The 27266-nt window shown below is 48.2% G+C and overlaps 1 protein-coding gene across 1 annotated transcript in view; it reads right to left on the minus strand.

The window, feature by feature from the left end:
- Nucleotides 1–27266, minus strand: part of TRMT11 (tRNA methyltransferase 11) — a 155280-nt gene that overhangs the window by 113995 nt on the left and 14019 nt on the right. The window contains exons 4-7 of the mRNA XM_075339935.1: nucleotides 26172–26253; nucleotides 24248–24340; nucleotides 22494–22628; nucleotides 224–380 (exon numbers count right to left, since the gene is read on the minus strand). Coding sequence (XP_075196050.1) covers nucleotides 224–380; nucleotides 22494–22628; nucleotides 24248–24340; nucleotides 26172–26253 — 467 coding nt within the window. The remainder of the gene's footprint in view (nucleotides 1–223; nucleotides 381–22493; nucleotides 22629–24247; nucleotides 24341–26171; nucleotides 26254–27266) is intronic.

The raw sequence follows: 27266 nt of genomic DNA on the forward strand, positions 1-27266 counted from the left end.
ATCAGCTGTCAAGTTCTAAGAAATATGCTCAGCGTGTGAGCCAGCATCAAAGGCAAGGACACGGTCGAGATGTAGATATACATCTGTCGTGAAGGGGTTAAATGCTTTAACTTTAAATTTCCACTCAAAGGGGGGAGTATCGCAAATTTCCAGTATACAATATACAGTATAACACAAAACTCAATATTTCTGAAAAGGTTTAGAAAGTGCAGGTGGACCTTACCAGTGCCAACAAAAGGATCAAACACTACATCATTGGGTTTAACGCCTGCGTGGTTTGCCATGATGAAGGACAGCCCAGCTTCCATGCTTGTGTTCCCAATAAAATGCCTCTTTTTCACACTGTATGAATTGATTAGGTCTCTTTGTCCATCTGCAATCTTTATAAGAAAATAGAATCATTTGTCAACTCATTTTCTCTAAATAACTAAATGTCCAAACAAGTAAAATGACTGATATTAATAGCATATCATTAAGAAGAAACTGCCATTTTAATTTGTATTATATATATCAATAGAACATATGAAAATAAGCAACTTTGTAATATATCTTATCAGAGAAATCTGCTTCTTTCTCTTTATAATCTTAAAGGGAATCTGACAGCAGGTTTTTGATACCTCATCTCAGCATGATGTAGGTAAAGAGATCATGAATCCAACCATGTATCACTTAGATTACTGGGTGCAACCGTTATGAGACAATCAGAATTTTTAGATTTAGTCATCTAGCATAGCTGAGAGAGCTGCCCCTGACCCACCAGGCTCTCTATAGCGATTGTATATTGACAGTAAGGTGTCAGAGGAGGGCGAGTGTCGGACTGCTGTGCTCCGGACTTTGTATTCTGAGCAATGATAAGTCCTACTGCTTAAACAAACAGTGCAAAGAAACAACAGAACAGATCTTGATAGGACAGGCATCCCTGAATTCTCTGTGTTAACCACACAGCATGCCGCCTTCAGCTACATAGCAAAAACCTGCTGACAGAGTGCCTTTAACCCCTTCATGACCATGGACGGATATATCCGTCATGGAGCGTGTCCCGTTAAGCCCCGCCCCTTGCCGTGGGCAGGCGGCGGTCGGCACACATCAGCTGTTTTCAACAGCTGACGTGTGCCTGCATGTTGCGAGTGGAATCGCTTCCACTCGCAACATTTAACCCCTTAAATCTCGCTGCCAAAGTCTGGCAGCGAGATCTATATGCGCGTGGCCATGATTTTTACTTACCGCCGCCCCCACCGGAAGTCACGTGTGTGATCATGTGACTTTCTGTGGTTGCCATCGTAGCACAGGGTCATGTGATGGCGCCTGCAGCTATGAAGTTTCACTTTCGTTTTCCCTCGGCCGAGAGAAACAGGAAGTGACTAAATCTGCTGTTTACAGCTGTATAGCTGTAATCAGCAGATAGATATGAGCGATCGGATTGCTGATGGCTATAGCCCCCTAGGGGGACTAGTAAAATAAAACAAAAAAAAAACCTAAAAAGTTTAAATCACCCCCCTTTCTCCCCATTGAAAATTAAAGGGTTAAAAAATAAATAAATATACACATATTTGGTATCGCCGCGTTCAGCAATGCCCGATCAAAATATAAAATCAATTAATCTGATTGGAATTTTTTTGCGACTACGCCGTTTACCAAACGCCAAAATTACGTTTTTTGGTCGCTGCAAGCAGGGCTGTGGAGTCGGTAAGCCAAACCTTCGACTCCGACTCCGACTCCGACTCCTCAAATTCTCTTGCACCGACTCCGACTCCGGCTCCGACTCCGACTCCGGCTCCGACTCCGACTCCGACTCCGGCTCCGACTCCGGCTCCGGCTCCGGCTCCGGCTCCGGCTCCGGCTCCGACTCCGGCTCCGGCTCCGGCTCCGGCTCCGGCTCCGGCTCCGACTCCGGCTCCTACATATATTGCTTATAGTTAGGTGAAAAATTTATTGTAGTACATGAATATGTGTATGTGAACATCAGACATTTAATAATTTTTATGATACAATAATCAAGATATTTGGATAGAACATAAAATATATTTATTGGAATACAACTTTAGAACACAAAAAACTGTAATAAATTGTAAATATGTAATACACTATGTAATATACAGTAGATTACATATATATCTTGTGTGTGTGTATATACACTGTATATATATATATTATATATATTACATATTTACAATTTATTAGTTTTTTTGTGTTCTAAAGTTGTATTCCAATAAATATTTTATGTTCTATCCAAATATCTTGATTATTGTATCATAAAAACAATTAAATGTCTGATGTTCACATTGTACTACAATAAATTTTTCACTTAAATATAAGCATTATACTAAATGTTGTTATTTAGTAAAATATTCAGCACATTCTGCATTGCACTCCTGTCCCCAATTTATTATATATTTTAGGAGTCGGAGTCGGTGCATTTTATACCGACTCCGACTCCGACTCCACCAAAATGAGCTCCGACTCAGACTCCGACTCCACGACTCCGACTCCGACTCCACAGCCCTGGCTGCAAGTTTTATGCAAAATGCAATAACAGGCGATCAAAACGTAGCATCTGCGCAAAAATAGTACCATTAGAAACGACAGCTCGAGACGCAAAAAATAAGCCGTCACTAAGCCATAGATCCAGAAAAATGAGAACGCTACGTGTTTCGGAAAATGGCGCAAAACATGCGCCACTTTTATTGGACAAGCTTGTGAATTTTTTTTAACCCCTTAGATACAAGTAAACCTATACATGTTTGGTGTCTACAAACTCGCACCGACCTCAGACATCATACCCACACATCAGTTTTACCATATAGTGAACACCGTGAATAAAACATCCCAAAAACTATTGTGCCATCACACTTTTTTTGCAGTTTTTCCACACTTGGAATTTTTTTGCTGTTTTCCAGTACACTATAATGGTAAAACTTATGCTTTCATTTAAAAGTACAACTTGTCCCGCAAAAAACAAGCCCTCATATGGCAAGATTGACGGAAAAATAAAAAGGTTACGGCTCTCGGAAGAAGGGGAGCAAAAAACAAAACCGCAAAAACGGAAAGTGCACCGGGGCTGAAGGGGTTAAACTGCAAACTTCCGTGCATAAAAGGCAGTTCTGTACACCTTATGGGTTTAGAGGAAAAACAGGGAGCAAAATTGGAGATTCAAGCCATTGAACTGCCACCAATGTCTGTACATACAGCAGGTGAAATAAGTATTGAACATATCACTAATTTTTTAAGAAAATATATTTCAGAAGGTGCATTTGTTGTGAAATTCTCTATGGATGTCAGTAACAACCCATCCAGTCCACCACACAGACAAAGAAATCAAACCACTGATGTCCATAAATTTAGTGATATGTAATAATGAGAAATAACACAGGGGACATATATTGAACACTCTTACTGAAATGTATTTAATACTTTGTATAAAAGACTTTTTTGGTGATGACAGCTTCAAGATGCCTCATGTATGGAGAAACTAGTCGCATGCATTGCTCAGCTGTGACTTCTGGTCCATTCTTCCAGACAAAATCTTCACATCCTGAAGGTTTTGTGGGCTCCTTCGATGGACTCCAAAAGCTTTAGTGTCCTTTACACATTTTCTATTGGATTCAGGTCAGGTGATTGGCTCGGCCATTCTAGCAGCTTTATTTTCTTTCTCTGAAACCAATCAAGGAGGTTTCTTGGCTGTGTGTTTGGGCTCATTTTCTAGTTGAAATGTCCACCTGCATTATACTGTATATTCATTATGCTTGTAGATGGCAGCAAATTTTTTATCAGGAATGTCTCAGTACATTTGTCCATTCATCCGTCCTTCAATCATATGACGTTTGCCAGTGCCATATGGTGAAAAACGAAACAGCCCCACCATTATGTTCCCACCTCCATATTTCACTGTTTTGGAAAGGGATGTGCAGTGCCTTTTGGCCTCCAAACATGGTGTGTATTAGGTCATCCAAAGAGTTATATTCTGGTCTCATCTGACCAGACTATATGCTCCCAATATTTCACAGGCTTCTCTAAATGTTGTTAAGCAAACTTTATAAGCACTTGAACATGCTTTTTGTTGAGCAATGGAGTCTTCCATGGTGAGCATGCATACAGGCTATGGAGGTTCAGTGAATTACTAATGGTTTTCTTTGAAACAATAGTACCTGCTGATTCCAGATCTTTCTGTAACTCTCTACAAGTGGTCCTTGGCTCTTGGTAAACTCTTCTGAGAATTCTTTTCAGTCCACTGTATGTAATCTTGTCGTAAGCACCTGTCATGGCCAGTGTATAGTGAAATGAGGTTCTTTCTACTTATGGATTATGGCCCGAACAGTGTTCACTGGAACCTTAAGTAGTTTAGAAAAACCAATGCCATCAGTATGGTTTGCAACAATAAGGTTGTGAGGTCTTGAGACAGCTCAATGGTTTTACCTATCACGAGATGTTTCTTGTGTGGCAACTTGGTAATGAGAAACCTATTTATAGGCCATCAGTTGAACCAGCTGATATTATTTATCACAAAGCGACACCTCTCTTTCTTCATGTGTTCAATGCTAATTCTTTGTGTCATTTCTCATTATTACAAATAACTTACATTTATGGATAACGAAGGTTTGATTTCTTTACCTGTGTGGATTGGATGGGTTGTTATCGATATCTGGGGAGAAATTAATGTCAATTTCATGTTTAGAAATATATTTGTTTAGAAAATTGGTGACATGTTGAAAACTTATTTCACGTGCTTATTCCAGAAGCCATAACTTTTTTATTTTTGTGTCAAAGTGGCAGGGTTTGTTTTTGTGGGATGAGTTGTAGTTTTGACTGGACACTATCCAATTTATCATTTGATGTACTTGAAAGTGGGGAAAAAATTATAAGTGTTGTAAAAAAGTAAAAGCAAAAAAAGTGTTCTGTTTTTCCGTTTTTTTTGCTCCTCTTCTTCCGAGAGCCGTAACTTTTTTCTCTGTCAATCTTGCCATATAAGGGATTGTTTTTTGCGGGACGAGTTGTACTTTTAAATGAAACCTTAAGTTTTACCATATAGTGTACTGGAAAAAAGCAAAAAAAATCCAAGTGTGGAAAAACTGCAAAAAAAAGTGTGATCGCACAATAGTTTTTGGGATATTTTATTCACCATGTTCACTATATGGTGAAACTGATGTGTCGATGTGATACCTGTGGTCGGTTCAAGTTTGTAGACACCAAACATGTATAGATTTACTTGTATCTAAGGGGTTAAAAAAAAACCATAAGTTTGTCCAATAATAGTGAAGCACATTTTGCGCCATTTTCTGAAACCCGTAGCGGTCTCATTTTTCGGGATCTATGTCTCAGTGACGGCTTATTTTTTGTGTCTCGAGCTGACGTTTCTAATGGTACCATTTTTGCGCAGATGCTACATTTTGATCGCCTGCTATTGCATTTTGCACAAAACTTGCGGCGACCAAAAAAACGTAATTTTGGTGTTTGTAATTTTATTACCGCTACGCCATTTACCAATCAGATTAATTGATTTTACATTTTAATAGATCGGGCATTTCTGAAAGCGGCGATACCAAATGTGTACCGTATTTTTCGCTTTATAAGACGCACTTTTGTTCCCCCAAATTTTGGGGGACAGTAGGGGGTGTGTCTTATAAGCCGAATATACGGGGGGGGGTATATATATATATATATGCACACTGCAGGGTCCAGGGGAGGTGGGGGCAGCAGCTCTGGAGTGCAGGGGAACGCTGCAGGCTGCAGCCTTTGATCTCCTGCTCCCGCTCATATAATATGCACAGCCGCTGTCCATCTCCAATGGTGCTGAAATCGCACGCAGTGATGGGCTGGGGGAGCGGTGCATATTATATGAGCCCGCGCTCCCCTGTGATGGCACATGCCCCCCGTGTTAGATTTGGCCCCCAGGCTGCTGCTCATTCTAAAATAAAAAATCTTTACTTACCCCTGCAGCGTTTCTCCCCGTGTCCCTGCTTCCACTGTGATCAGGCACGCAGAGATCTCAGTCTGCTGTGCCGATCACATGACCGCACTGAGAACCAGGAAGTAAGGAACAGAAGCACGGAGGGACACAGGAGGGAGATCAGCGTTGGAGGAGGTAAGGAAAGAATGTTTTATTTTACTATGGGCAGCAGCAGGGGGGCGATATCTAACACAGGGGGACTTGTGCGATCTATAGAGGCCATGGGCAGCACTATGGGGGCGATATCTAACGCAGGGGGACTTGTGCGATCTATAGGGGCCATGGGCAGCACTATGGGGGCGATATCTAACACAGGGGAACGTGTGCAATCCATAGGGGACCATAGGCAGCACAGGGGAATGTATGCAATCCATAGGGGGCCATAGGCAGCACAGGGGAACATGTGCAATTCATAGGGGACCATAGGCAGCACAGGGGAATGTATGCAATCCATAGGGGGCCATAGGCAGCACAGGGGAACGTGTGCAATCCATAGGGGACCATAGGCAGCACAGGGGAACGTATGCAATCCATAGGGGGCCATAGGCAGCACAGGGGAATGTATGCAATCCATAGGGGGCCATAGGCAGCACAGGGGAACGTGTGCCATCACAAGGGGGCTATATTCAATATAAGGGGGCCATATCCAGATTAAGGGGGCTAATTTTAGGATGGGGGGCTATGAGGGACATATATCCTATATGATTTGTTGAGGGACACTGGCATTATAAGATGGACCCCATTTTACATTAAAAAAAAAATAATTCTCTTTTCCTTCACCAAATTTGGGGGTGCGTCTTATAATCAGGTGCATCTTATAAAGCGAAAAATACGGTATATTTTTTGTTTAACCCTTTAATTTTCAATGGGGCAAAAGGGGGGTGATTTGAATTTTTAGTTTGTTTTTTTTTATTTCACTAGTCCTCCTAGGGGAGTATATGGATCAGCAATCTGAACGCTCTTCCATATCTCCAGATCACAGCTACAGAGCTCAGAAAAAGAGAATTCTGTTACTTACCGTAAATTCTTTTTCTTATAGTTCCGTATTGGGAGACCCAGACCATGGGTGTTTAGCTTCTGCCTCCGGAGGACACACAAAGTACTACTCTTAAAAGTGTAGCTCCTCCCTCTGAGCTTATACACCCCCTGGTAGCCAGTCCTAGCCAGTTTAGTGCAAAAGCTGAAGGAGAATAGCCACCCACAAGTAGAACCGAGTAAGAACCGAAACAACCGGAGACTCTGTCCACGACAACAGCCGGTGATAACACACGGAACAAGAAAATTGCTAAAAGGCAACAGGGAGGGAGCTGGGTCTCCCAATACGGAACTATAAGAAAAAGAATTTACGGTAAGTAACAAAATTCTCTTTTTCTTTATCGTTCCTTTGGGAGACCCAGACCATGGGACGTTCCAAAGCTGTCCCTGGGTGGGAATAAACAGAAAAAACTAAGAAGTAGGCAGAGCCTAACTTCACAAGTGGGCGACAGCCGCCTGAAGGATGAGTCTGCCCAAGCTCGCATCTGCCGAAGCATGAGCATGCACTTGGTAGTGCTTCGAAAAGGTATGCAGGCTAGTCCAAGTGGCAGCCTGACAGACTTGTTGAGCCGTAGCCTGGTGCCTAAAAGCCCAAGAGGCACCGACAGCTCTGGTCGAGTGTGCTTTGATCCCCGGCGGGGGAGGCACCTGAGTACTCTGGTAGGCGTCCGAAATGGTCGATCTAATCCAACGGGCCAAGGTCGGCTTAGAAGCAGAGAGACCCTTGCGCCGCCCTGTGGTTAGCACAAAAAGAGAGGTGCACCGCCTAAGCGCAGCGGTGCGAGACACATAGATTCGGAGAGCACGCACCAGATCTAGAGTATGCAGCGCTTTCTCAAAGCGATGAACAGGGGCCGGACAGAAGGAAGGCAAGGAAATATCCTGGTTAAGGTGGAAGGGAGAGACCACCTTAGGAAGACAGTCCGGGGTCGGACGGAGAACTACCTTGTCTTGGTGAAAAAACAAAAAAGGTGACTCCGAGGAGAGCGCAGCCAAATCAGAGACTCTCCTGAGAGAAGTTATGGCAACTAGAAAGGCCACCTTTTGAGAAAGACGATACAAAGAAACCTCCCTAAGGGGCTCGAAAGGGGGTTTCTGCAATACCGTGAGGACCAAGTTAAGGTCCCAGGGATCCAAGGGCTGCCGATAAGGCGGAATGATGTGAGACGCACCTTGCATGAAGGTGCGGACCTGAGCCAGCTGGGCGAGACGCCGCTGGAACAGCACTGATCGAGCTGAGACTTGTCCCTTGAGAGAGTTGAGGGACAGTCCTAGCTGCAGACCGGACTGTAAAAAAGACAGAAGGGTCGGCAACGAGAATGGCCAAGGAGAATGGCCGGAAGAGCGACACCAGGACAGGAAAATTTTCCAAGTCCTGTGATAGATCTTGACGGAGGAAGACTTACGGGCCCGAGTCATAGTGGAGATGACTTCAGGAGGAATACCAGAAGCCGTCAAAATCCAGGACTCAAGAGCCACGCCGTCAATTTGAGTGCCGCAGAATTTGGGCGGAAAAACGGACCTTGCGAGAGCAGGTCTGGACGGTCCGGAAGATGCCACGGCATCTCCACGGACAGTTGGAGCAGGTCCGGATACCAAGCTCGCCTGGGCCAGTCCGGTGCAATGAGGATGACTCGACGGCCCTCCATTCTGATCTTGCGCAGGACTCTGGGCAAGAGAGCTAGAGGGGGAAACACGTAGGACAGACGAAACTGGGACCAGTCTTGAACCAGAGCGTCCGCGGCGAAGGCCTGAGGATCGTGGGAGCGAGCCATGTAAACCGGATCCTTGTTGTTGTGACGGGATGCCATTAGGTCCACGTCCGGAGTGCCCCACTTGCGGCAGATTGACTGAAACACTGCCGGGTGCAGGGACCACTCGCCACCGTCCACGGATTGACGGCTGAGATAATCTGCCTCCCAGTTTTCTACGCCAGGGATGTGGACTGCGGATATGGTGGACTTGGAGTCCTTCGCCCATTGAAGAATGCGTTGGACCTCCAACATTGCCAGGCGGCTGCGTGTCCTGCCTTGGTGATTGATGTAGGCAACCGCTGTCGCGTTGTCTGACTGGACTCGAATGTGCCTGCCCGCCAACAGGTGGTGAAAGGCTAGGAGAGCTAGAAGCACAGCTCTGGTTTCCAGCACATTGATTGAAAGGGCTGACTCGGACGGAGTCCAAGTGCCCTGTGCTCTGTGGTGGAGATGTACCGCTCCCCAGCCGGAAAGGCTGGCATCCGTGGTGAGAATCACCCAGGACAGAGTCAGGAAGGAGCGCCCTTGGGACAGGGAGAGGGGTCGAAGCCACCACTGAAGAGAGCTCCTGGTCCGTGGCGACAGAGCCACTAACCTCTGTAAGGAGGAAGGCCGCTTGTCCCAACAGCGGAGAATGTCCAGCTGCAGAGGACGCAGATGGAACTGGGCAAAGGGAACCGCCTCCATGGAGGCCACCATTTGACCCAGCACCTGCATCAGACGCCTGAGGGTATAACGGCGGGGCCTCAGGAGAGAGCGCACCGCCAACCGGAGTGACAGCTGTTTGTCTAAGGGCAACTTCACAAGTGTCGGCAAAGTCTCGAACTGCATCCCTAGGTACGTGAGACTCTGGGTCGGAGTGGATTTGGGAAGATTGACAATCCACCCGAATTGGGCTAGGGTGGCGAGAGTGAGCGAAACACTCCGCTGACAGTCTGCGCTGGATGGACCCTTGACCAGAAGGTCGTCCAGATAAGGAAGCACTGCTAACCCCTGGAGGTGCAGGACCGCAATCACTGCCGCCATGACCTTGGTGAATACCCGAGGGGCCGTGGCTAACCCGAAGGGGAGAGCCACGAATTGGAAATGATCCTCTCCTATCGCAAAACGTAACCAACGCTGATGTGACACTGCGATTGGCACATGTAGATAGGCATCTCGGATGTCGATGGATGCCAGGAAATCTCCTTGGGTCATTGAGGCAATGACTGATCGCAGAGACTCCATGCGAAAGTGCCGCACCTGAACATGCTTGTTGAGAAGCTTGAGATCCAGGATGGGCCGGAAGGAACCGTCCTTTTTGGGGACTAGGAAGAGATTTGAGTAAAAACCTCTGAACCGTTCCCTGGCGGGAACCGGTACAATTACTCCGTTGGCCTGCAAGGATGCCACGGCCTGAGAGAAGGCGGCGGCCTTGGAGCAGGGGGGAGTTGACAGAAAAAAATCTGTTTGGCGGGCTGGAAGAGAACTCTATCCTGTAGCCGTGGGAGATGATATCCCGCACCCACTGATCGGAGACGTGTTGAAACCACACGTCGCCAAAGTGGGAGAGCCTGCCACCAACCAAGGACGTTGCTGGCTCAGCCAGATAGTCAAGAGGAGGCTGCCTTGGTGGCAGCAGCTCCTGCGGACTTTTGTGGACGCGGCTTCTTGCGCCAGGTGGGCTTCTGGTCCTTGGCTGAGTTAGTGGACGAGGCCGAGGGCTTAGAGGACGACCAGTTAGAGGAACGAAAGGTACGAAACCTCGACTGGTTCCTGCCCTGGACAGGTTTCCTGGTTTTAGTCTGTGGCAAGGAAGTACTCTTCCCGCCAGTAGCCTCCTTAATTATTTCATCCAGTTGTTCACCGAACAGCCTGGACCCAGCAAATGGGAGCCCAGCAAGGTACTTCTTTGAGGAAGCATCTGCCTTCCACTGTCGAAGCCACAAGATCCTGCGGATAGCGAGGGAATTAGCGGAGGCCACCGCAGTGCGGTGAGAGGCCTCCAGCATGGCAGACATGGCGTAGGCTGAAAAGGCTGAAGCTTGGGAAGTTAAGGTAACCAATTGAGGCATAGAGTCCCTAGTGAGGGAATGCATCTCCTCTAGGGAAGCAGAGATGGCTTTGAGAGCCCACACTGCTGCAAAGGATGGGGAGAACGAGGCCCCTGCCGCCTCATAGACAGACTTGGCCAGGAGGTCAACCTGGCGGTCAGTAGGATCCTTAAGTGAGGTGCCATCAGCCACAGAAACAACGGTCCGGGCTGAGAGTCTAGACACCGGAGGGTCTACCTTTGGTGAGTGAGCCCACTCTTTGACCACCTCTGGTGGAAAAGGAAAACGGTCATCAGAACCACGCTTTGGGAAGCGTTTGTCAGGACAGGCTCTGGGCTTGGACACAGTGGCTTGAAAACTGGAGTGGTTAAAGAACACACTCCTTGTTCTCTTAGGCAAGGTAAACTGGTGCTTTTCTGCCAGAGAGGGTTGCTCCTCTGATACTGGCGGATTGAGGTCCAGTACAGAATTAATGGACGCAATCAAATCACTCACATCTGCATCACCCTCGGTCAGATCAATGGGGCACATGTAGGTAGCGTCCGAGCCCCCAGTAAAGACATCCTCCTCTCGTCCTGCGAGTCGGCTCGTGAATCGGAGCCGCGGGACGAGGAAGGAGAGGGGACCCTGCGTCTCCTTTTAGGAGGACGGGGTCTGGGAGCAGATGAAGAATCCTCTGTGAGCTCTGCAGAGCGAGCCGAAGCAGCAGAGGCGCCCTGAGAAGGGGGCTGATGCATGGTCAGCAGAGTCCGGGACAGCTGTCCCATGGAGTCGGCAAAGGACTGGGAGATAGACTTAGAAAACAATTCTACCCAAGCCGGGGGTTCAGCCACCGGGGCCGGAGCAGCCGGAGGGACCACTGGGGAGACTCCAGGCTGAGGCACCACCATGTTAGAGCAGGCATCACAATGAGGATATGTGCTCGGTTCAGGCAGTACGAGCTTACATGCAGTGCATATTGAGTACAGCCTTGCTCCTAGTGTGATAGAAAAGAAGGGAATTTTGTTTACTTACCGTAAATTCCTTTTCTTCTAGCTCCAATTGGGAGACCCAGACCATTGGGTGTATAGGCTATGCCTCCGGAGGCCGCACAAAGTATTACACTAAAAGTGTAAAGCCCCTCCCCTTCTGCCTATACACTCCCCGTGCTCCCACGGGCTCCTCAGTTTTGGTGCAAAAGCAAGAAGGAGGAAAAAATTATAAACTGGTTTTAAGTAAATTCAATCCGAAGGAAAATCGGAGAACTGAAACCATTCAACATGAACAACATGTGTACACAAAAAAACAGGGGCGGGTGCTGGGTCTCCCAATTGGAGCTAGAAGAAAAGGAATTTACGGTAAGTAAACAAAATTCCCTTCTTCTTTGTCGCTCCATTGGGAGACCCAGACCATTGGGACGTCCAAAAGCAGTCCCTGGGTGGGTAAAAATAATACCTCGTAATAGAGCCGTAAAACGGCCCCTTCCTACAGGTGGGCAACCGCCGCCTGAAGGACTTGCCTACCTAGGCTGGCATCCGCCGAAGCATAGGTATGAACCTGATAGTGTTTCGTGAAAGTGTGCAGGCTCGACCAGGTAGCCGCCTGACACACCTGCTGAGCCGTAGCCTGGTGCCTCAAAGCCCAGGACGCACCCACGGCTCTGGTAGAATGGGCCTTCAGCCCTGAGGGAACCGGAAGCCCAGCAGAACGGTAAGCTTCGAGAATTGGTTCCTTGATCCACCGAGCCAGGGTCGACTTGGAAGCCTGTGACCCTTTACGCTGGCCAGCGACAAGGACAAAGAGTGCATCCGAGCGGCGCAGGGGCGCCGTACGAGAAATGTAGAGTCTGAGTGCTCTCACCAGATCTAACAAGTGCAAATCCTTTTCACATTGGTGAACTGGATGAGGACAAAACAAGGGTAAGGAGATGTCCTGATTGAGATGAAAAGGGGATACCACCTTAGGGAGGAATTCCGGAACAGGACGCAGAACCACCTTGTCCTGGTGAAACACCAGGAAAGGAGCTTTGCATGATAACGCTGCCAACTCAGACACTCTCCGAAGTGATGTGACTGCTACTAGGAAGGCCACTTTCTGCGAAAGTCGTGCGAGCGAAATATCCCTCATTGGCTCGAACGGTGGTTTCTGAAGAACCATCAGCACCCTGTTCAGATCCCAGGGTTCTAACGGACGCTTGTAAGGAGGGACGATGTGACAAACCCCTTGCAGGAATGTGCGTACCTGTGGAAGTCTGGCTAGGCGCTTCTGAAAGAACACAGAGAGCGCTGAGACTTGTCCCTTAAGGGAGCCTAGCGACAAACCCTTTTCCAATCCGGATTGAAGAAAGGACAGAAAAGTGGGCAAGGCAAATGGCCAGGGAGAAAACCCCTGAGCAGAGCACCACGACAGGAATATTTTCCACGTCCTGTGGTAGATCTTGGCGGACGTTGGTTTCCTAGCCTGTCTCATAGTGGCAATGACCTCTTGAGATAATCCTGAAGACGCTAGGATCCAGGACTCAATGGCCACACAGTCAGGTTGAGGGCCGCAGAATTCAGATGGAAAAACGGCCCTTGAGACAGCAAATCTGGTCGGTCTGGCAGTGCCCACGGTTCGCCGACAGTGAGATGCCACAGATCCGGGTACCACGACCTCCTCGGCCAGTCTGGAGCGACGAGGATGACGCGGCGGCAGTCGGCCCTGATCTTGCGTAACACTCTGGGCAACAGTGCCAGAGGAGGAAACACATAAGGAAGCCGAAACTGCGACCAATCCTGAACTAAGGCGTCTGCCGCCAGAGCTCTGTGATCTTGAGATCGAGCCATGAATGTTGGGACCTTGTTGTTGTGCCGTGACGCCATTAGGTCGACGTCCGGCATCCCCCAGCGGCAACAGATCTCCTGAAACACGTCCGGGTGAAGGGACCATTTCCCTGCGTCCATGCCCTGGCGACTGAGAAAGTCTGCTTCCCAGTTTTCTACGCCCGGGATGTGAACTGCGGATATGGTGGATGCTGTGGCTTCCACCCACAGCAGAATCCGCCGGACTTCCTGGAAGGCTTGCCGACTGCGTGTCCCACCTTGGTGGTTGATGTAAGCCACCGCTGTGGAGTTGTCCGACTGAATTCGGATCTGCTTGCCTTCCAGCCACTGCTGGAACGCTTTTAGGGCAAGATACACTGCCCTGATCTCCAGAACATTGATCTGAAGTGAGGACTCTTGCTGAGTCCACGTACCCTGAGCCCTGTGGTGGAGAAAAACTGCTCCCCACCCTGACAGACTCGCGTCCGTCGTGACCACCGCCCAGGATGGGGGTAGGAAGGATTTCCCCTTCGATAATGAGGTGGGAAGAAGCCACCACCGAAGGGAAGCTTTGGTTGCCTGAGAGAGTGAGACGTTCCTGTCTAGGGACGTCGGCATCCTGTCCCACTTCCGTAGGATGTCCCATTGAAGTGGACGCAGGTGAAACTGCGCGAAAGGGACTGCCTCCATTGCTGCCACCATCTTCCCCAGGAAGTGCATGAGGCGCCTCAAGGGGTGTGACCGACCTTGAAGGAGAGATTGCACCCCTGTCTGTAGTGAACTCTGTTTGTCCAGCGGAAGCTTCACTATCGCTGGAAGAGTATGAAACTCCATGCCAAGATATGTCAGCGATTGGACCGGTGTCAGATTTGACTTTGGAAAATTGATGATCCACCCGAAACTCTGGAGAATCTCCAGAGTAACGTTGAGGCTGTGTTGGCATGCCTCTTGAGAGGGTGCCTTGACCAGCAGATCGTCTAAGTAAGGTATCACTGAGTGACCCTGAGAGTGGAGGACTGCAACTACTGTAGCCATGACCTTGGTGAAAACCCTTGGGGCTGTCGCCAGGCCGAACGGCAGTGCCGCGAACTGAAGGTGTTCGTCTCCTATGGCGAAGCGCAAGAAGCGCTGATGCTCTGGAGCAATTGGTACGTGGAGATAAGCATCCTTGATATCGATTGATGCTAGGAAATCTCCTTGGGACATTGAGGCGATGACGGAGCGGAGGGATTCCATCCGGAACCGCCTGGTCCTTACGTGTTTGTTGAGCAGTTTTAGGTCCAAAACAGGACGGAAGGACCCGTCCTTCTTTGGAACCACAAACAGGTTGGAGTAGAAACCGTGACCCTGTTGCTGAAGAGGAACCGGGACCACCACTCCTTCTGCCTTCAGAATGCCCACCGCCTGCCGAAGAGCCTCGGCTCGCTCGGGAGGCGGAGATGTTCTGAAGAATCGAGTTGGAGGACGAGAGCTGAACTCTATCCTGTAACCGTGAGACAAAATGTCTCTCACCCAACGGTCTTTTACTTGTGGCAGCCAGGTGTCGCAAAAGCGGGAGAGCCTGCCACCGACCGAGGATGTGGTGTGAGGAGGCCGAAAGTCATGAGGAAGCCGCCTTAGAAGCGGCACCTCCGGCGGTCTTTTTAGGTCGTGATTTAGACCGCCATGCGTCGGAGTTCCTCTGATCCTTCTGAGGCCTTTTGGACGAGGAGAATTGGGACCTGCCCGCGCCCCGAAAGGACCGAAACCTCGACTGCCCTCTCCTCTGTTGGGGTATGTGCGGTTTGGGCTGGGGTAAGGATGTATCCTTTCCCTTGGATTGTTTGAGGATTTCATCCAAACGCTCGCCAAACAGCCTGTCGCCAGAAATTGGCAAACTGGTTAAGCGCTTTTTGGAAGCAGAATCTGCCTTCCATTCCTGTAGCCACAAGGCCCTGCGGAGTACCACCGAATTGGCGGCTGCCACCGCCGTACGGCTCGCAGAGTCCAGGACAGCATTAATAGCGTAAGACGCAAATGCCGAGGTCTGAGTGGTAATGGACGCCACTTGTGGCGCGGACGTGCATGTGGCTGCTTCAATTTGCGCTTGACCTGCTGAGATAGCTTGTAGCGCCCATACGGCTGCGAATGCTGGGGCAAAAGAAGCGCCGATCGCTTCATAGATGGATTTCAACCAGAGCTCCATCTGCCTGTCAGTGGCATCTTTGAGTGAAGCCCCATCTTCCACTGCAAGTATGGATCTAGCCGCCAGTCTGGAGATTGGAGGATCCACTTTGGGACACTGAGTCCAACCTTTAACCACGTCAGGTGGAAAGGGATAACGTGTATCCTTAAGGCGCTTAGAAAAACGCTTATCTGGACAAGCTCGGTGTTTCTGGACTGCCTCTCTGAAATCAGAGTGGTCCAGAAACATACTCCGTGTACGCTTGGGGAACCTGAACCGGAATTTCTCCTGCTGAGAAGCCGACTCCTCTGCTGGAGGGACTGAGGGAGAAATATCCAGCATTTGATTGATGGATGCAATAAGATCGTTCACTATGGCGTCCCCGTCTGGAGTATTAAGATTGAGGGCGCCCTCAGGATCAGAATCCTGATCAGCTGTCTCCGCTTCATCAACCCGAGATTCCCCTCGCTGAGACCCTGAACAATATGATGATGTCGAGGGAAAATCTAAGCGCGCTCGCTTAGTCGGTCTGGGGCTGGGGTCTGTGTCAGAACCCTCAGCCTGGGATCTATGAGATACCCCGGGAGGACATTGTTGGTCCAACTGAGGGGGGCCAGGGAACAAAGATTCAACAGAGTCCCTGTGCTGAGATATCGGCCTGGACTGCAAGGCTTCTAGTATCTTAGCCATAGTCTCAGAGAGTTTTGCAAACTCTGTCCCCGTCACCTGGACATTGTCAGCAGGTGGCTCCCCCTGGGCCCCTCTTAGCAGAGGCTCTGGCTGAGCAAGTGTCACAGGGCCCGAACACTGTATACAATGAGGGTCAGTGGAACCTGCCGGTAGCGGGGTCGTACATGCGGCGCAGGCAGCATAATATGCCTGTGTTTTGGCACCCCTGCCTTTTGTGGACGCCATGCTATTATCTTCCCTGACAACACAATAGGGTATATAGCCAGAAATCAACTGTGCACCATGCAGTGTAAAGTATATACCATAACATATACAGTATAGTTGCACTACTGCACAATGGGGCTAGCACCACAGGTGCTGCTTACCACCCACTTCAAGCGGTTGTGAGGCCCCCCAAGTCCCTGCCTGGGTCTCCCAGACTTTGTCCCCCTCTGCTGCGTCCGAGGAGCTGACAGGAATGGCTGCCGGCGTCCTGAGGAGAGGAGGGAGTCGTGGGCGTGGCCGAGAAAGTGCGGGAACTGTAGCCGCACTGTGCAGTGAGAGGGGTGGAGTATGCAAAACATGCTCCAGCCCTCAGTGCTGCTCGTTCTGTGCAGCTTCCCGCCCTTCCCCTGCCTGTCAGGGCTGAGGGCGGGAGGAAAGGGAAACTAGGCCGCAAAAAGCCGGGGACTCTAGTAATAAGCGCGGCCGCCGTATATGCGCGGCCAGCGCGGAAGTCCCCGGCGAACTACAAGTCCCAGCCGCGCCGCAGTGTTTCCGTGGCAGCGGCGGTCAGCGCGGCAGTCCCTATACATAAAACACACTCAGCAACGCTGAGTGTGTAATGGCACATTTTAACCCGGTCAGCGCCGCGGTCTCCGGTGCACTAGCACACCCAGCAAAGCTGTAGTGTTGCTGGGCGCCGGTCCCCACAGGGATACAGAGTACCTCCACGTAGCAGGGCCATGTCCCTGAACGGTACCCGGCTCCTATCCAGCAGGCTCCACAGGAGTTGTGGATGAAGCTCGGTCTCAGTGCCTGGAGACCGATAGGATCCCACTTCACCCAGAGCCCTGAGGGGGATGGGGAAGGAAAGCAGCATGTGGGCTCCAGCCTCCGTACCCGCAATGGATACCTCAACCTTAACAACACCGCCAACAAAAGTGGGGTGAGAAGGGAGCATGCTGGGGGCCCTATATGGGCCCACTTTTCTTCCATCCGACATAGTCAGCAGCTGCTGCTGACCAATCTGTGGAGCTGTGCGTGCATGTCTGCCTCCTTCGCACAAAGCAAAAAACTGAGGAGCCCGTGGGAGCACGGGGAGTGTATAGGCAGAAGGGGAGGGGCTTTACACTTTTAGTGTAATACTTTGTGCGGCCTCCGGAGGCATAGCCTATACACCCAATGGTCTGGGTCTCCCAATGGAGCGACAAAAGAAAACAAGCCTGGCTCACTATCTTAGTTGGGTGCTCTGGAGAACAAAAACAAACTGTAGAAAAATACATGTAACTCCGGCACTCCTAAGAAAAAATGTATAAAGTCTTGGGTGGTGCTGAATACGTTTTTATTAAACAAAAGAATGAAGTCTGTCCCAACGTTTCGGTCTACACCTGACCTTTATCAAGGGATCTATCAGACTGACAAAGTGAACAAGAAAAAACAAAAAACAACAAAAACAAACAATGAGTATAAAATAAATAAGTATATCATCACAAGGAGAATCATACAAAGGTGATTGAGGGAAAACACGACATGATAATGAAACACATCTTCTGATGCAAATATTTTGTAAAAGCACATCATACCCTGGAAGAAGGAGTACAAATAACACAAAAATACAGACAATGTATGAACATATGATATCGTGGACGGGTGCCGTAACTAGTAAATAATACATTGGAACATACCTAGAGAATTGTAGAGAATAGAATGAACATGCACCAATGGATGACACGTGTAGTAGTCAACCGCGTCTAACACTAGGGTTCGGTACTATATGAGAAAATGAAAAAAGCTACAATATACTATTATCCCATGTGACAGGTACATTACTGTTTCCTATTTTTTATGATATATGTATGGCAGCTTTATTCAAGGGCACATGAACACACCAGTATCCCCTTAAGATGCGGTGTTTATTATCTTCTCTTTTTCTCCCTTTTGTCCCTTTTCTTTTTTCTTTTCTCTTTCTCACCTAGAGAATAGTCATATTATCTTCTTTACTACCTGACCGAAAATACATGGTCTTTACCTCTAACTGACACTACAGTGAATGTGATTCCAACGCTGAGAAATCAGGTAATTCATTTTCCAGTACATAATCACTCTACGACAATATATGGAGAATGACATTAGTACATCTCACCACCTCTGCTTTTCCCATCAGGACGCATTTTTGGACATAACACCCTGTTCATTCCATTGGTTTCTCCCCCCCCCCCCCCCTTCCCCTCTCTTCTTTTTTTCTGCCGAACAGCACATGCACAGGTATGATCCTAAATAGTCCACGTTATCCCGGGACTTGACTCTGTACCTTTCTTCCTTAACCCTTATCATTTTAACCTAGAATATAAATAGTATCCTGCCCCTCAAGGCTCTGCCAACAAAACACGTCTATTCTTGTGTAATGAGCGCGGCACATAACCTGAGCTATACGGTCACAAGGTACCTAGTGAATGTCATTGCTCACTATTTTGATCATGTATCTTTGCACATACCTTAGAGCTTTTTTCATTTTCTCATATAGTACCGAACCCTAGTGTTAGACGCGGTTGACTACTACACGTGTCATCCATTGGTGCATGTTCATTCTATTCTCTAGGTATGTTCCAATGTATTATTTACTAGTTACGGCACCCGTCCACGATATCATATGTTCATACATTGTCTGTATTTTTGTGTTATTTGTACTCCCTCTTCCAGGGTATGATGTGCTTTTACAAAATATTTGCATCAGAAGATGTGTTTCATTATCATGGCGTGTTTTCCCTCAATCACCTTTGTATGATTCTCCTTGTGATGATATACTTATTTATTGTATACTCATTGTTTGTTTTTGTTGTTTTTTGTTTTTTCTTGTTCACTTTGTCAGTCTGATAGATCCCTTGATAAAGGTCAGGTGTAGACCAAAACGTTGGGACAGACTTCATTCTTTTGTTTAATAAAAACGTATTCAGCACCACCCAAGACTTTATACATTTTTTCTTCGGCGTGCCGGAGTTACATGTATTTTTTTGCTCCTAGTGTGAGACATGCTGCTGAGGTGGAGGCTCTGCAGGAAAGAACACACTCCTTCAGAATGACCCCCAGAGAGTGTATAAGAAGGTACACAACCAGAGGTTGTGGCTTACCAGACCGTTTTGTGTGCCCTCCGGATCCCACAGCTCGGACCCCCAGACAGGTTGCAGAGATGCAGCAGCCAGCGCCGATCAGTGTGAGAACGCTGATAAAATGGCGCCGGAGTGAGGAGGGGGGGCGGGGCCTAGTCCAAGAGCGAGAACCGGAGGGCCAAGGAGATATACAGGGGAGGGAAACATCTCCTCAGAGAGGAGTGTCCTCTCCTGTGCTGAACGGCCGGTGGGCGGCGCCGCACTGTCCCTCTGCATGACCGACATGCAGGGGCAGTGAAAATAAAAGTAGGCCGCAGCCGAAGCCAGGGCCTAAATTTTACAATGCGGCCGGCGCGCAGGCACCCTCGGCGCGGTTCTCTGGTGAAAACCGGAGAACCGGCCGGAAATGTCACAAAGGTTACATAAAACACTCTCCCCAACATTAAAGTGCAAGGGACCCCCCTGACAATAACGTCTCAATACTTAGCTTGTGAGACGCAGAGCCAGGTCCCTGAGGGATGAGTGCTCCGTCCGGCAGGGTCCTGAAAGGGCTACGGATGGAGACCGGTCTCCTGCAGAGCAGTGAGAACCGTGCTGGCTCCCACTTCAAGCCAGAGCCCGAGGGATGGTGAAGGAGAGCGGCATGTAAGGCTCCAGCCTTGAAATCAACCTTAACAACACCGCTGACACAGTGGGGTGAGAAGGGACATGCCGGGGGTCCAGCTTGGACCCGCTTTTCTTCAAACTCTTTAAAATCAAAAAATCAGATGAGAATGCATGTGTGGATGTGTGCCTCCTGAACACAAAGCATTGAACTGGCTATATTTGGTTATCCAGGGGGTGTATATGCTAGGAGGGAGGAGCTACACTTTTTAGTGTAGTACTTTGTGTGTCCTCCGGAGGCAGAAGCTATACACCCATGGTCTGGGTCTCCCATAAGGAACGATGAAGAAATTTCTTGAGAAAAATCCGCACAAGTGCGCACAGCTATTTTTTTTTTTTCATAGAAATTGCTGGGAAATGTCTGCACAAAGATTGCAGACATTTCTCAAGAAATAGCCGCGGCAAATCCGCGGGTAAAAAGGTCTAGTGCGCACAGAGCCTAAAGGCTTTATTTATTTTTGCTCGCTTATATTGCAGCATTGATTTTCTTGGCACCTTACAGACATCATCACTGTCCTCATTGAGGCTCACAATCTACCATATTTTCTGGCGTATAAGACGACCCCCAACTTTTACAGTTAAAATATAGAGTTTGGGATATACCGTATATACTCAAGTATAAGCTGAGGCCCCAATTTTACCACAAAAAAAAAACAAAACCTGAGAGACCTTATTAACTTGAGTATAAGCCCAGGGTGGGAAATGCAGCCGGTACCGGAAAATTTAAAGAATAAAAATTAAAAAAAAAAAAAAAAAAAAAAAAAAAAAAAAAAAAAAATCACAATAAATTGTAATGTGCCCATCCTTGTCTTGTGGTAATGTGCCCATCCTTGTGCCCCTTCTTTCGGCCCTCTAGTAACGTGCCCATTGTTTAGTAATGTCCCCTGTAGTAATGTGCCCATTGTTTAGTAATGTCCCCTATAGTAATGTGCCTATTGTTTAGTACTGTCCTCTGTAGTATTGTGACCATTGTTTAGTAATGTCCCATGTAGTAATATACCCATTGTTTAGAAATTTGCTCCTACTGGTCCCCTTTTTGTTCCCTATTATGCCGTTGTTTACGCACAATTAAAATTATTCTCACCTGCCCTCTGTTCCCGTGGTACCCTCAGCTGCTTTTTGCAGGCCGCAGTCACTTGGACCTCTCTTTGATCTCGTCTGGTGCACAGAGCCACTGCGGCAGGCTGCCATTATGGTTTTCGTGCAGTTGAATACATTTCGGCGACGGTGTCACAAAGCAGTCAACTGCTGTAAACTGCTGACAGCAGCGGCGACTCCATGCACCAGACGTGATCATCAAAGGATGCTTCTTGTGGACTGCAGGAACAAAGGCCCCTCCGTGATCGCATCCAATACACAGGCCCGCTGCTGCCGTCAGAGCTTTACTGCAGTTGAATGCTTTGCACCACCGTCATAAAGTATTCAACTGCAGTAAAGCACTAGCAGCAGCCCTGTGTATTGGACGCGATCACCGAAAAGTCTAAGTGCCTGCGGTCTGCAAGAAGCAGCTGAGGACACCGCAGAAATAGAGGACAGGTGAGAATATTTTTTTTGAGGGAACCTCACTGCAAGATCTGAGAGGCAGTGTCTTGGAGACATGGAGGGCTTATAAATTACCTAATTATATGCCCTATAAGACGACACCCGGCGTATAAGACGACCCCCGACTTTTTAGAAGATTTTCAGGAGTTAAAAAGTCGTCTTATACGCCGGAAAATATGATAAATTCCCTTTGTCTTTGGAATGTGGGAGAAAACCAACCCAAGACACAGGGAGAGTATACAAACTCCTTGCAAGTTTTGTCCTGGGTGGGATTTGAAGCCTCCACCCCAGCCCTGCAAGACTGGAGTGCTAACCACTAAGTCACTGTGCTGACCTTTGTCATAAATGTCTGATGCAGATCTCAGCAGTAAGACATGCACCTATCTCAAGAATAAGGTCTCAGCTCGCCCTCCTTAGATGAAGAGGTGGGTACAAATTTACCTATATTCTATTTATATAAGAAATGGAATAACCCCTTTAAAGAAAAAAAAATATGGCTACTGTGTCAAACCACACAAAGAAAAACTTACATGCCTTATACAAGGACGCAATTGGTCATTCAGAGCTTTCCAGTACTCACCCACCGGCCAAAGTAGATCTGCAAAGGTTCTTTGGGAGCAGTATTTGGGTCGGGTCCATAATCCTCTAGTAAGTAGAATATATGTTCAGCATTTTGCAAACTGACTTTCCCCTTGAACGGCATAAACTCCATTGCCTATATTTGCAAACATTCTTCATTAGTTACAACACAAACAAAATGAAAGGATTTTGCCTAAGGGTACTTTCACACTTGCGTTTATTTCCTTCCGTTACAATCCGCCCTTTTGGAAAACAGCGGAATCCGTTAACGGATTCCGCTGTTTCCCATAGACTTGTATGGGTGACGGATTGTACCAAAAGGACCTGTGTTGCTTCCGCTGGGCGACGCTCCGTTGCATCCGCCCAGCGGGAGGAACGCAGCATGTAACGTTATTTTGAGCAGCGGAATCCTCTGGATTTCACTGCGCATGCTCTTTTTTTTTTTTTTTTTAAATCCAACTTTATTTTGGCTCGCGGTGGCCGAACGTTCAGCTGAGCGCCCGGCCGTCGGCAAGCGACAGCGCTCAGCTGAGCGACCGGCCACCGGCATGCCCGGCCGCCGGCAAGTCACAGCGCTCAGATGAGCGCCCGCCCGCCCGCCGGCATGCCCGGGCGCCGGCATGCCCGGGCGCCGGCAAGTGACAGCGCTCAGCTGAGCGCCTGCCCGCTGGCATGCCCGGCCACTGGCATGCCCGGCCGCCGGCAAGTGACAGCGCTCAGCTGAGCTCCCGCCCGCCGGCATGCCCGGCCACTGGCATGCCCGGCCGCCGGCAAGTGACAGCGCTCAGCTGAGCTCCCGCCCGCCGGCATGCCCGGCCGCCGGCATGCCCGGCCGCCGGCAAGTGACAGCGCTCAGCTGAGCTCCCGCCCGCCGGCATGCCCGGGCGCCGGCAAGTGACAGCGCTCAGCTGATCACCCGGCGGTCGGCTGCAGGGAGCGAACAGCTGATCACCAGGCGGCCGGAAAGTGACAGCGGTCGGCTGCAGGGAGCGATCAGCTGATCACCCGGCGGCCGGCTGCGATCAGCTGATCACCTGGCGGCCGGCTACTGGGAGCGATCAGCTGATCATTCACAATAGTCTGCCGCTGGTAAAACTGTAAAAAAAAAAAAAAACGAATTGCGTTGTTTTGCAGCATCCGTTGCGCCACTATATGCAACACATCCGTTGCATCCGTTACACAACGCAATGCAACGGATACCGTTCAACGCAAGTGTGAAACTAGCCTAAGACAACAGGTTAAAAAGAGGTCAGTAATGCACAAACCATGTCAAGCACATGGAACATGAAGCTATTTCTTTAAGTTAAATATCATTCAAATCTGAAAAAATGCCATATACCTGTGTACGTAATACAGAAGTACACAAATCCCCATAGATGTCTGCGTGTGACGCAATACACCAGTGCACATGAGCCATAAAGAGCAGCCACTGCACAATAACAGTCTTTAGGCTTTGATGAATGGGGTACGACTAAACATTGAGAAACACCACTTAAGAGAACCACAGATATCCTTTGAAGCACATGGATACCCATTGATTTAAGAGGGTGCACTGCAATATATTCTTTGCTATGCTACACAAGTATTTCCATTGCGCCATATCTCCCTCCTGAGAGAACAGGTGTTCAAGAAGGCTCCCAGGAATGGGGCCCAAGTGTCCGGCCTCACTTGCAGATCACACACACTCCTTTGCATTTATTTACTGTGCATATAATCGTGGCCAGACATTGCCATCCTTCAGCAGTGACTACTCACATCTATCTTTACAATCTTTTCTTTCTGCGTCAAGGTTTTATTGAAGCTGTGGATGCATATCTTGTACGTAGAATTTGGCTGAAGATAAGGCATCTAAAAGAAACAAGGATGGATAGTAAGGGTACCTTCACACTTAGCGATGCAGCAGCGATCCGACCAGCGATCTGACCTGGTCAGGATCGCTGCTGCATCGCTACATGGTCGCTGGTGAGCTGTCAAACAGGCAGATCTCACCAGCGACCAGTGACCAGCCCCCAGCCAGCAGCGACGTGCAAGCGACGTTGCGCTTGCACGGAGCCGCCGTCTGGAAGCTGCGGAGACTGGTAACTAAGGTAAACATCGGGTATGGTTACCCGATGTTTACATTAGTTACCAGTGTGAGCAGGGAGCAGGGAGCCGCGCACACTAAGCGCTGGCTCCTTGCTCTCCTAGCTACAGTACACATCGGGTTAATTAACCCGATGTGTAATGCAGCTACATGTGCAGAGAGCAGGGAGCCGCGCACACTGAGCGCTGGCTCCTTGCTCTCCTAGCTGCTGTACACATCGGGTTAATTAACCCGATGTGTACAGCAGCTACATGTGCAGAGAGCCGGAGCCGGCAGCACAGGCAGCGTGAGAGCTGCTGGTAACTAAGGTAAATATCGGGTAACCACCTTGGTTACCCGATGTTTATCTTGGATACAGCTTACCTCAGCTGTCAGATGCCGGCTCCTGCTCCCTGCTCGCTTCATTTGTCGCTCTCTTGCTGTCACACACAGCGATCTGTGTGTCACAGCAGGAGAGCGGCTTTGAAGAAAACGAACCAGGGCTGTGTGTAACGAGCAGCGATCTCGCAGCAGGGGCCAGATCGCTGCTCATTGTCACACACAGCGAGATCGCTAATGAGGTCACTGCTGCGTCACAAAAAGCGTGACTCAGCAGCGATCTCGGCAGCGAGCTCGCTGTGTGTGAAGCACCCCTAAGACTTGAGGACCTGTGGGTATTTAAAGGGAATCTGTCAGAAAGTTTTTGCTATGTAATCTGAAAACAGCAGGAGATAGCCTAATGAGTGACACATACCTGAAATCAGTGTCTCAGTCTCTGTGTGCCATTTTCATACAATGAGTGTTTTATCACCAGGAAATTATCACTGCCCAGACTACAGAGCTCCTGACTAGAGAAGAGCAGACCCATTGAAATTCGGATTCGGCGGGTTCAGTCGGACTTTAGATAAAGTTCAGTTCAAGACCCGGACTTGACCTGAAATCACTGATTATGGCTGGGTGAGAACTGCCCAAACAGAGCACTTCCAGGGGAAAGAGAGTGGACATTTTTCATTTCATTTTTTCTTTTTGTGCACATTACATCCGATAAAGCTGTTTTACCCTCAGTGCGAGCCACTCAAACTGCAAGCAGCTCACAATGGGCCGAGCATCAACTGTACCTGAGCACAGTGACACTAGCACAATTGATTTGTGTATGTAAAGCACCCGACCTCCAACACTGATTTTTTTTGCAAAGTCCGTGTTCGGTACAAACACCGAAGTTTACTATTTGGGGTCGCAAATCTCTACACATGAGCCCTTGTCCAACAATGCCCCCTCATCTGATAAGCTGCTCAATGTCAATAGACAATGTACACTCAAAGCTGTGCTTTTAGCAAGTTTAGCTTTCTGAGCTCTATTATATGCTATGTCTAACAAATCTGATAGTTTACTGGGTTGCGCAGTTGTGAAACAAAGTGATACATCATTTGAATCAGGGTCTCTTTTCCTAAATTATGCTGCTCAGATGATGTAGCAAAACCCTGGTTACAGATTCCCTTTAAGTGGCTCAACATGACAAATTAATTTAATAACATGCTCATGCTTTTTAAGTTGTGAAAATAAAAATCAAATTTAACATAGTACAGTTTACAGTTCTAGTCATACGATTTCTCATACCGTTCTTTCCAAAGGATAGCCCTCGATTGACTGCTTGAGCTCATCCAAGCATTTTCCATGACCCCACAGCTCAAAGAGCGATCTACAAAATAGAAGAGCAAATGATTGCAATTAGAGTGAGTAAAATAAATTATAAAAAAAAAAAAAAAAATTAAAATAAAGAAATGTTCCAGAGGTGCACATTTTTAAGATCCATGAACTACGAAGCTTACACTGGATTTAGAAGTTAAATCATATGTATAATACATAATTCTTATACAGTTAGGTCCAGAAATATTTGGACAGTGACACAATTTTTGCGAGTTGGGCTCTGCATGCCACCACATTGGATTTGAAATGAAATCTCTACAACAGAATTCAAGTGCAGATTGTAACGTTTAATTTGAAGGTTTGAACAAAAATATCTGATAGAAATTGTAGGAATTGTACACATTTCTTTACAAACACTCCACATTTTAGGAGGTCAAAAGTAATTGGACAAATAAACGAAACCCAAACAAAATATTTTTATTTTCAATATTTTGTTGCGAATCCTTTGGAGGCAATCACTGCCTTAAGTCTGGAACCCATGGACATCACCAAACGCTGGGTTTCCTCCTTCTTAATGCTTTGCCGGGCCTTTACAGCCGCAGCCTTCAGGTCTTGCTTGTTTGTGGGTCTTTCCGTCTTAAGTCTGGATTTGAGCAAGTGAAATGCATGCTCAATTGGGTTAAGATCTGGTGATTGACTTGGCCATTGCAGAAGGTTCCACTTTTTTGCACTCATGAACTCCTGGGTAGCTTTGGCTGTATGCTTGGGGGTCATTGTCCATCTGTACTATGAAGCGCCGTCCGATCAACTTTGCGGCATTTGGCTGAATCTGGGCTGAAAGTATATCCCGGTACACTTCAGAATTCATCCGGCTACTCTTGTCTGCTGTTATGTCATCAATAAACACAAGTGACCCAGTGCCATTGAAAGCCATGCATGCCCATGCCATCACGTTGCCTCCACCATGTTTCACAGAGGATGTGGTGTGCCTTGGATCATGTGCCGTTCCCTTTCTTCTCCAAACTTTTTTCTTCCCATCATTCTGGTACAGGTTGATCTTTGTCT

The sequence above is a fragment of the Anomaloglossus baeobatrachus genome, chromosome 3, assembly GCF_048569485.1.
Source record: "Anomaloglossus baeobatrachus isolate aAnoBae1 chromosome 3, aAnoBae1.hap1, whole genome shotgun sequence".
In the NCBI taxonomy this organism is placed as follows: Eukaryota; Metazoa; Chordata; class Amphibia; order Anura; family Aromobatidae; genus Anomaloglossus; species Anomaloglossus baeobatrachus.